At 33.6% G+C, this 10917-nt stretch overlaps 1 protein-coding gene across 3 annotated transcripts; it reads left to right on the top strand.

Annotated features, from left to right (window-relative positions):
• Positions 1-8423: 8423 nt before the first annotated feature.
• LOC111708739 (serine/arginine-rich splicing factor 4) lies at positions 8424-10323 on the top strand. Of its 3 annotated transcripts, none has more exons than XM_023482200.1 (3): positions 8424-9259; positions 9299-9728; positions 9958-10323. In XM_023482200.1, exons 1-3 carry the CDS (start codon positions 8439-8441, stop codon positions 10228-10230), a joined length of 1524 nt encoding a protein of 507 aa, XP_023337968.1. In that variant the 5' UTR covers positions 8424-8438; the 3' UTR covers positions 10231-10323. The 3 variants fall into 3 exon arrangements, with proteins under 3 accessions (XP_023337968.1, XP_023337967.1, XP_023337966.1); XM_023482199.1 differs by having other exon boundaries at positions 8424-9337; positions 9377-9728; XM_023482198.1 differs by having other exon boundaries at positions 8424-9728.
• Positions 10324-10917: the final 594 nt, after the last annotated feature.

Raw genomic sequence — 10917 nt, 5'->3', positions numbered from 1 at the left:
TAATTTTAAGTGACCCTTCATGCAAAGATGGCAGTGCCTTTAATTGCCCGATTCACAACGGTATCCATTTCAACTTGTATCAGAGTAACAATGAAGAATGTATTGTTTTCATTCTTTAAAAAAACAAAGATAGTTAGTTATCTCAATAATTTTTACTAGTAAAGGACGCGTTTTGAATCAGGCATGTACATTTCTATTATTAGAGGCTCAATTTAAATTTGGAGAACAGTCCCTTTAAGTTTGAGAATATCTCTTTTTAACACCTGTATGTATAGTGTATACCAGATCAAATCTTGTTGGCGAATAACAAGAGTGTGAATCAATAGTAAAGAAGTTTACTTCTTGAGCCAAACCAACCTTTTTCATTGAATCGTAAATCAATTCTAGATTGCAATGATACCCCTGCCAATCATAGACCATGCAAAACAATCGGAGACTAAATATATCATAGATGGATACTTGATCTACAGGACTTATTGACGCCTGTAATTGATCTTTCGCCTCTTGTCAATTATTTAATTCAAAGACGTGTTCTATTAATATAAAGGAAAACAAATCTATGTAAATTATGACTGAACACATTTTATAAAGCCCGGCAAATGATTAGATAAGGTCCGAAAATTAATGATTGAAAAATCAAACAGTGAGAACCAGAAAATTCATCTAGGAAGACGAGTTTCGACTCAAGTTACGACTTTAAATAGTCCAATAATCATGAGACACGGCCATTGTGGAGTGTTTACAGACCCATTTCAGATATTTTAAAAGTTACTAGTAAAACTGTTTACTTTGTAACAACATAAAATACACTAAATCATTGTTTTAATGTCGTCTTCCCATTCCACAGTTTTTGGGTCCTCACTGTAGAAGACACATTATAATTAATCCTGAAATTTATTAAGAATTTTATTTTCATTTGATTTTTTTCTAAGATTTCATTATCTTTACGTTCTTAAAGTGTTAATATACAACTGCGTCTTTGATTTGTTTAGTCTATGATAAAGAAACTGCCCTATGTGAAGAAAATATTGCGAACAATATGAGAAAAGATTTGCAATGGAGAACTATCTACAGTAATCAGTAAATAAATCATCTAAAGAACATGAAAACAAATTGAATTCTGAAGGATAACCCCGGAGATTAAATACAAATAAATCATACCTATTTCACTTTTCATGCAGAGTGTTCAAATAAGAAAATTATTTAAAATATCTGAAAGAGCCTTTTTATAATTTTTAGATTGGAGGGGGGGGGGGGGATATTAAAGACAAAACCTATTCCTTAGACTGTACATAATTTATTTATCTTGATTTATTAAGAGGAACCTACGAATATAAACTTGTGAAGTTTTAAAGATTGATTTCCTTGTAACATGTTTATAGGTTGGCAAGCTTAACCTGGAAATACAAAGATTATTCACCCATTGTCTTCATTTCAATCTATAGAGGTTTATTGTTTGGCTAGAATAGGCGTTTCAATCCCATATTCTTGATTAGGCCTTAATAAAATTTAATACACACAATCCTTTTTATACACATTTGTCTGACTGAAATTTTACATGCAAGTTATTTATGCGAGTGTCCAAGTTGCAGTTCTATTGTAAAGGTATAAACTGAACTGTTGTAAACTGAGCATACAAGAGAGAAAAAGATTTATTGTGTTGGTCCGACTAATGTAGACTCAGTCAGTAGTCCATACTCCATACAGCATTGTTGGCTGGTAACCCCAGTGGTGCATAAAGAAACGTCGTAAGTTGTAACTCAGCACTAATCCTTGCAAAGCTCGGGGCTTCAGCTCAACGCCATTTATTCTGTATTTTCAATACTGAGAACAATATCTGCCGTGAAATGTGAGAATTATCTGAGGAAAGGGGTGCAGCAGTAGGCTCCGTGGGTTCAGTAGGTTCAGTAGGTTCAGTAGGTTCAGTAGGTTCAGTAGGTTCAGTAGGTTCAGTAGGTTCAGTAGGTTCAGTAGACTCAGTAGGTTCAGTAGACTCAGTAGGTCCAAAAGGTTCAGTAGGTTCAAGTGGGTTCATTAGACTTAGTAGGTTCAGTAGGTTCAGTAGGTTTAGTAGGTTCAGTAGTTTCAATAGGTTCAGTAGGTCCCGTAGGTTCAATAGGTTCAGTAGGTTCAGTAGGTTCCATAGGTTCAGTAGATTCTGTAGGTTCAGTAGGTTCAGTAGGTTCAGTAGGTTCAGTAGGTTCAGTAGACTCAGTAAGTTCAGTAGATTTAATAGGTTCAGTATAAATATTGAACCTGTTTGAAGCGATTAGAAAATCAATAAATCAGTATAAAGGATATAATTATCCAATGATAAGAAAAAAATGTTGATAAAATCTTCGAATTTTTATCTACTGCCTGACAATCACGGCAGATAAATCAACCATGATTAGACCTGATACTATATCTATCAGTATACATGGAGACTGGTTAAAAACTAGTATTAATTAACAACAATGATACATGAAAAAGCAGAATGATTATTTACAGAATAGTACGGTTGTCGGTGTATATATCAATACAATTTTGACGACTTTCGATTTTAATTTTGAATCCTAACAAGATTTTAAACAACAGCACATAATCATGGAAACACAGTAAAGCTATCAGATAACAGATTCTCGTGTTTACTTGTAAACTTTTTAATTCGAAAAAAGCTTGGTAACAATTAAACCTTGAATTAAAAAGTCGTCATCATTGTATTGAAATAAACGCCAACCAATGTATGTTCTAAGCCTGACGGTAATGAGAAACCATAATTATGGATTATCAATTATGATTATTGAACTAAAAATATAGGTATAAATCTAAATCATTAGATATCTTATGTAGAAGAACGTTTGCAGAAGCCGGTTAAAATTAAGCAGATATCAGCTGAAATAATATTTTTAATCAATTTAGATATGATTGAAGTACTATGATTATTGAACTAAAAATGAAAGCATATATCTAAACCATTAGATACCTAAGGTCGAAGAACGTTTGTATCTAAGTTTACCATTGGAATAGGAATATATTTAATTTCCAAATTATTATAAATACCCCCCCCCCCCCCACCCCTTTGGTCTAAATGATTGATCAGAACAACTTTTTGACCCAATATCTATTTACTCTAGGCAATTAGCAAGACCATGGGCTATTTTAATGAGTTAATCCCCATCGATAATTGAGCACCTTTGCCCCACCCTTGCCTCGTGAGAACTAATTTCAAATAAGCTTCTAGCTCATTTCAATTCGAATAAAACTCTGGAAGGGTTGCTATAAAAAAGAATTCTGTTAACTAGGCTATAAGAATTTAAAGAATTATACAAACTCTGCCCATAGTTTAACAATAATATTTTTTAAGCATGTGTTTCTAAAATTAGCGTAGCTATAGGAATTGGTTGCATATACCCAAGTTTAGTGAGTATAGACGTATCGATATTCTTCTATATATATATATATATACTAACTATGTATATCCTGGTTATCCCTGAACCTACGGCCTAGGACGGAGTAAAAAACCTAATCTTCGGTTTACGTCTCAATAATCAGGTTCAGATACTATCTCGACATGTAGGAATGGTTTACCCTATAATACTAATTGGAAAACTATAAAAATATGTTTTTAGTCATAAATTGGCATGAACCCCAACAAATTGGCAAGAAATGCCGATATAACAACTCTATCTATTTATATAGGTTTATAATTTACACATTGTAAAGTCAGATTTGGAAGTTAGAGTTGAGAATTATTGAAGGATTATCAAACAAGTTTATAGGTTTGGAGTATTTTAAAAATTCATTTAATATCTCAATTTTGAAAACTAGAAGCAAATTTTAAAGAAACGGTTAGAGTTTAAAGGAAAAGTTTGATGGTTCAAGAGAAAGGCTGGATTTTGAAGGAAAAGGCCAGAGATTTAATGTAAGAAATGGTTGGAGGTTTCAAGAAATGGTTTGAGGTGGAAAGAAATGGTTGGAGGTTTCAAGAAATGGTTGGAGGTTTTAAGAAATGTTCGGATGTTTAAAGAAATGGTCGATGGTTGAAAGAAATGGTTGGAGGTTTCTAGAAATGGTTTGAGGTGGAAAGAAATGGTTGGAGGTTTAAAGAAATGGTTGGAGGTTTTAAGAAATGTTCGGAGGTTTAAAGAAATGGTCGATGGTTGAAAGAAATGGTTGGAGGTTTCTAGAAATGGTTTGAGGTGAAAAGAAATGGTTGGAGGTTTAAAGAAATGGTTGGAGGTTTTAAGAAATGGTTGGAGGTTTTAAGAAATGTTCGGAGGTTTAAACAAATGGTCGATGGTTGAAAGAAATGGTTGGAGGTTTCTAGAAATGGTTTGAGGTGGAAAGAAATGGTTGGAGTTTCAAGAAATGGTCGGATGCTGAAAGAAATGGTTTGAGGTTGAAAGAAATGGTTGGAGGTAGAAAGAAATGGTTGGAGGTTGAAAGAAATGGTTGGAGGTTGAAAGAAATGGTTGGAGGCTGAAAACAATGGTTGGAAGTTAAAAAAATGGTTGAAAGTTGAAAGAAATGGTTGAAGGTTGAAAGAAAAGATTGGATTTTGATAAACATGTGGCATGTTTGTATTTTTATTTTGACTCTGATTAGGAAGGGGGGGGGGAGCAGGGGAGGATTTAAGGGATATAAAATTAAATGCTCTGTATCTACATCATTTGAAGATAAAGATATCTGATTGCTTAAACCTGCTCCTGCCTGCCTGGTGGTCCTAGGAGCTGAATACAGGGTTGATTTTTCATATTCTTATTCAATCCACCGCACCAGACATAATAACAGTAGACAGACATTCAAAAGGATATAATTGGATGAAATTGAATTGGATCGGGTTAGGAAGAATAGGTAGAAAATACGGGATTAAAAAGAATTGGGTTTGTTCTGAATGATTGAGAATGGGATCAGTCAGATTTTTGGTAAATTATAAAGATCGAAAAGGATTAAATTTGATTTAGTTGAGTTTTTTTTGGATAGAATTGGGCGTGTTGGGATTGGTTGTACGGAATGGATAGGATTAAGTAGGATTGGGCCAGGATAGGATTAAGTAGGATTGGAATAGGATAGGATTACGTAGAATTGAAACAGAATACGATTAAGTAGGATTGGGTCAGGATAGGATTAGGTTGGATTGGGCCAGAATAGGATTAAGTAGGATTGGAATATGATAGGATTAAGTAGGATTGGGACAGAAAAGAATTAAAGAGGATTGGAAAAGGATAGGATTAAGCAGGATAGGAACAGGATAGGATTGGAGCTAGGTAAGTTTGTTAAGAGCGTAAAGTCCTATCGAATTTAAGCATGCACAGATAACATTTATAAAACGTTGCTGTCAAGCAATAAGTGCGCATACATGCACTCTGCACACAACCAACATCGGAGTATAAATACAAAACATTAAAAATAACAATTTGACAAAATTTTATCTTATTATTTGCTTTCGAATTTAATTTATAAATACTCTAAATCATTAAACAGTAGTGTGCGCGCTGTCAAACTAAACATTTATTGTTTTATATCTGTCCTTTTAAATGTTTGATTTTATTCCAACCCATTGTTTTAATAAATGCCTGGCTTGGCTCCCAGTAAAGGCATACTAAAGACTTGAATCAAACCTAGGCACGATTCTATTTACCATAATGCCTGTAGTGAACATTCTTCAAAGCTTGAATACAATGTATATATGTATGTTTGTATCGACAAGGCCTGCCTTAATATACACCTTGTTATGTACGCTTTTATGTACGTTATTACAATTCTGTAATTATTTTAGGGGTCCTGGGGTCAGTGTGATCTTCAAAACATTCTGTCTTTATGTTGGGTAATGAGAGGTATAAGGTTAATAGTATTTACAGAGCGAAGGAGTTGGGGGGNGGTACAACAATTTAAATGAATTAACCACATTCAGTGAAAAAAACTTGCGTTACATTGTAAAAATTAAAAACCCGGAGAACGTTGCGCAAAAACACGTCAAACGGTTAAACTTTATAATCTAAGATAGACCGTTGAAAAGGTTCAAAAGAGCAGTGAGCAGTTTTTACATTTCAATATTTTACCAGTTTAACAGTTTAACACGAAATATTCTTAAGGGGGGGGGGTAATCTCTTTATAAAAGTATTTAATAATTTCAAGTTTATCTGAACTATATACTGATCTGGACTGAATGACTGGACTGAATTAAAAGAGTAAAGATAATCTTCAGAGAGAAAATAATGAACAGACATGGAAAATTTAAGCTTTTGACAATAAATCTCGAGAAACGATATAAAACTGTGCAAATGTGCAAATGTGCAAATGTGCAATTAAACAAACAAATGCACCGAAAAAAAGGAGTTAATCTTCATAGACATATGATAAAACAGACATACAGGGTTACCCACACAGAACGAGATTTTTATAACGAACTGACACCATTTGATGGCGGAACTTTTAACAAAAATTTGATGATTTTTATAATAAATAGTTATGGTTACATGCTGCTGAGAATGAGAAACAAGAGTGAAAAAATTTCTTCTCTGAAGTGGTATTCTTTAAGGGTATCCATCGATAATATCTCCCACAATTCATGTTTACCAGAGTTAGATTTTTTGTTTTTAGGTTTGTGAAATGTTTGCAATTAAGTCCTGTATCTGTGGTCCATGAAATCATTTTAGATTGGTTTAAAAGGGAGGGATTCAACCTCAATCATTTACCAAATTGAAAAGGTCACAGAGTTGGTTTTGAAACCCCCTCAAATCAATAGAGTAAACCCGGAGCTGTGTATTCTTATTTTTCCTTTAATTCTCATTTGCTTCCTCTGCATGCTAATATTAAATTTATCTTTTCGCTCATAAATACATATATAGGTGTATCTATATTTGTATGCTTATTTTTTTAGGGAACCAGTGGATACCCTGGAGTTAACAAAGACTAAAAAATCATCTTTTTTCAAAAATCGAAATATTTTTTCAATTGTTTCTAAAATTCCACTGGCAACGCTTCTTTGGCAGAAATTTGCTTTGAAATATTGACCAAAACATAATCGACATTAAAAGCCCCAAGGTCACACAAAATTAGTATCTAGTAGTGGCCATGGACAAAACTTAAAAAAATTCTGATATATATTTAGCTGAATTTTGACAATTTTCACTGTACTAAAAACCAAACTAATCCCTAAAAAAGAGTCTTTAAACATTTGGAATTGCAGCCCATGACAAACCCCGTCCTGGATCCACTAACTAGTTTTGAGTTCTGGATCCACAAACTAGTTTTGTGTTCTGGATCCACAAACTAGTTTTGTGTTCTGGATCCACAAACTAGTTTTGTGTTCTGGATCCACAAACTAGTTTTGTGTTCTGAATCCGTAAATTAGTTTTGTGTTCTGGATCCACAAACTAGTTTTGTGTTCCGAATTCACAAATTAGTTTTGAGTTCTGGATCCACAAACAAGTTTTGTGTTCTGGATTCACAAACTAGTTTTGTGTTCTGGATCCACAAATTAGTTTTGTGTTCTGAATCCACAAATTAGTTTTGTGTTTTGGATCCACTAACTAGTTTTGTGTTCTGGATCCACAAATTAGTTTTGTGTACTGGATCCACAAATTAGTTTTGTGTTCTAGATCCACAAACTAGTTTTGTGTTCTGGATGAGCAGGGTTGTCTCCTGCGTATTGGGATGATACTGGTTANATCTTTAATCAATATCTGATTTTAGTTGGGATCCGAGGGTGCTGATGTTTACTCTGAGGCCAAGGTTGCCCAACACATTCTTATACCCATTCAGTTTCTACTAAGAATACTGTATTCTTCATGATGCCTTTACGGGCGTCAAATGAAAAGTATTTTTCTATTCTCAAAGCCTAAATATTTGAAAAATTTTAAATAAACGTCTCGAAGAAACCATTAAACGCTCACAAACATAATTCATCTGAGCTCAATATGTCGACAGTTTTGGGTATTTTAGCTTTAAAATCTATTATAGATAGCCAATTGTGGGCCGATGAAAACTCAGATGGATTTTATCATTAGATGCTTCAACACCAAAAAAAGTTAAGAACACTTTATTCAAATCTAAAGATCACGGATCCCACGTAGCATATGCGAACCATAAATAAACTGTAACGTACTTCCTCCAAAACACAAACGCAATGTACACGGAATATTTTTTCTATGAAAAAACGCAAAAAAAAACTTTTAAACAACAAAAGAAGAAGCTAAGCAAGATCTTAAATTTGATTTTGATGTTTGTTTTAAATTTTTGGCATGTGTACATGATTTATTTACTGATGATGGGAGGATTTCTAGCTGTTGAAACCTGATCACGACTTTTTGAAAAATTACACCAATTCTGAATTTCAGTTATAACCGATGGTTCAAGAAAGTTTCACATTTTTAATATTTAGAAATGTTTAAAAATGCGCGAAAATGTTTGAAAAAATTCGCAACAATAGTCAGTAATCATTCAACCATAGCATGGAGAGAGTGAAAGTAAAAGTGGATGAATCCCATGTACCTAAAACATCCAAGGAGCAGAAAAATGTTAAATTTGAGGAACCAGTTGTCCTAGAGTCTGATAGAATGACATCCATCCTACTCCGAACAATGTATGTCCAGTGGGTAATAATTACTTTTCTCATTGGAATAATATTTGTTCGACTAGTCTACTCCACCGATGAAAACTGGACATTTTTTGTTAGTTCAACCTTAATCCTCTGTTTTGCTGTGATACCTATCATAATTACAATATCTTGCGTGGATTGTTGCTCAAAGAAAAAATCTAACAAAGAAGAAAAGAAGAAAGTTTCTAATGATGAAACTGATGACAAATCTAGCACCACTAAGCAGATAAAGCCTAGAAAGTCTAGAAGTACTACTAGAAAAAGCAAGCCGAAACCTGCCAGTGAAGAAGATACCCCAAAGTCTACAACGGTTTCCAAAGATACAACTGTGCCTGAGAAGAAACAGCCTAGAAGCGTGTCTAAGAAACGGAAAACAAGTAAGCCAAGAAGTATTTCAAAGAACAGAGTTAAAAGTAAGTCTAGGAGTGTATCCAAGAGAAGAAAACCCAGCAAATCAAGAAGTACATCAAGAAAGCCAAGTAAGCCCAGAAGTGTATCCATCAAGAGCCGCACCGCCAGCAAGCCTAGACCAGCTTCGAAGAAGAGAGAGATGGTTGATTCTCCTAGTATCACTGATGATATCATTAGTCTCTCCCAGTCTCTTTTTGGAGAACCCTGGAAAACTAGAAGTAAATCCAGACCTAGAAGCACATCTAAACCTAGAAGTTCTTCAAGGAAGCGTAGAAGCTCATCCAAACCTAGAAGTTCTTCAAGGAAGCGTAGAAGCTCATCTAAACCTAGAAGTTCTTCAAGGAAGCGTAGAAGCTCATCTAAGCCTAGAAGTTCTTCAAGGAAGCGTAATTCCAGCAAACCTAGAAATGTTTCTAAGACCAGAAAGCCTAGAAGTGAATCAAAGAAGAGAGAACCCAGCAAGAACCAAAATTTAAATGCTGAACCCAAAGTTAGTTTCACCGAGAATATTGTTAATCTTTCACAGGTTCTCTTTGGAGAACCCAAAAAGAAACCTGTTAAAATTGAACCCAAAGCTATAACTGAAGATCCTTCTAAATCTTCTAAATCTGAGGAAAAGAAGATAAATCTTGAGATAAAAGTAGAATGTGTTGACGAGAACAACACTGCAGGAGTCTCAAATCTGAATGTTCATGCTCAAGTAGAAAATGATCATCTTGATATGGAAACCCAGGTAAATTCATTTTTCATTACTTAGTTTTTTTCAAATCAAATTAAATTATAGAGTCTGGTTAATTTTAAAAAACAAACAGAGTAAAGGAGTTCAATAAATAATTTCTCCTAATGAATTTCTAAAAGATAGAAATTAGTTAGATTTCAGAAGTTGTCTGTAAAGTTTAGTATTGTTTCTGTATCTATCGAACTTGAAAAACTACGAATCTTTAATCAATATCTGATTTTAGTTGGGATCCGAGGGTGCTGATGTTTACTCTGAGGCCAAGGTTGAGGATGAGGGAGAAAACAGCAGTATCAAGATCACTATTGATACTGAGCAACCAGATACAGGACTAGAGGTAGAGAATACTCTTATTGGAGATGAAAAGAGGATAACAGCTACTCTAGATAATGATGGAGTGGAACAAACCAAGAAGATTAAAGTAGATCTTGAGACAGATTCAGATTCAGATCATGAAGAAGCAGAAGGACATATTCACATTGATAGCAAAAAAGCTTGAACTTATGATATAAATATTAAACATTTATGAACTATTCATTGAAATTAACCAAATACATATATTTATATAAAATATATATATTCATTTAGTTGACATTTTAACAATATATTTGAATAAATCTTAGTTTTGAATAAAAGTAATTAATTCTTTAAAAGGTTTAAATACCCCTCCCTAAACAAGCCGTCCCCCCCCTTCCCCCGATTTACACAAAAGTTCGTTAATTAGTTCGACCCCCACCATCACTTAGAATATACATCTAAACAGTTTGTTTTTAACCTTTGTGACAGAAACAATCTAAAGGAATAATAATTGTCTTAAAACATTTTTTTAAAGTGAATATTTGCAAATTATCTTTTTTCCATCTGATATTCTGAGTTCGTTTCCCTTATGTCCATTTGACAGCCCAAATTTTTATTTTTAATAATTTTTTAGTTTGTTTATTTTCTTGTGTTTTTTTAACAAACATTTTTTTATATTTTTTTATCGATTTTGATGGTTATTATATCGTTAGAACTGACGAGGGTCAACCCAGACCGAAATATATTTTCAATAAATGTGGAACTAACATCTACTTTTTTACTATACAGAGGTTTGGTCCATCACGAACACCGAATTTTAAATTGACTATTTTCTTCATAAAATTTGTTGTTTTAACTACAGCTTAATCCTGAAATCGCGTTCACAGCA

This window comes from Eurytemora carolleeae, unplaced genomic scaffold, assembly GCF_000591075.1.
Source record: "Eurytemora carolleeae unplaced genomic scaffold, Eaff_2.0 scaffold896, whole genome shotgun sequence".
In the NCBI taxonomy this organism is placed as follows: Eukaryota; Metazoa; Arthropoda; class Copepoda; order Calanoida; family Temoridae; genus Eurytemora; species Eurytemora carolleeae.
Note: the sequence above shows the minus strand (reverse complement) of the source record. Positions and strands in the feature narration are given on the sequence as shown.

Coding starts and splice junctions, on each gene's coding strand:
- LOC111708739 (XM_023482198.1), top strand. CDS start 8,439: ATGGAGAGAGTGAAAGTAAAAGTGGATGAATCCCATGTACCTAAAACA. Junction 9,729..9,957: donor ATCTTGATATGGAAACCCAG/GTAAATTCATTT, acceptor ATCTGATTTTAG/TTGGGATCCGAGGGTGCTGA.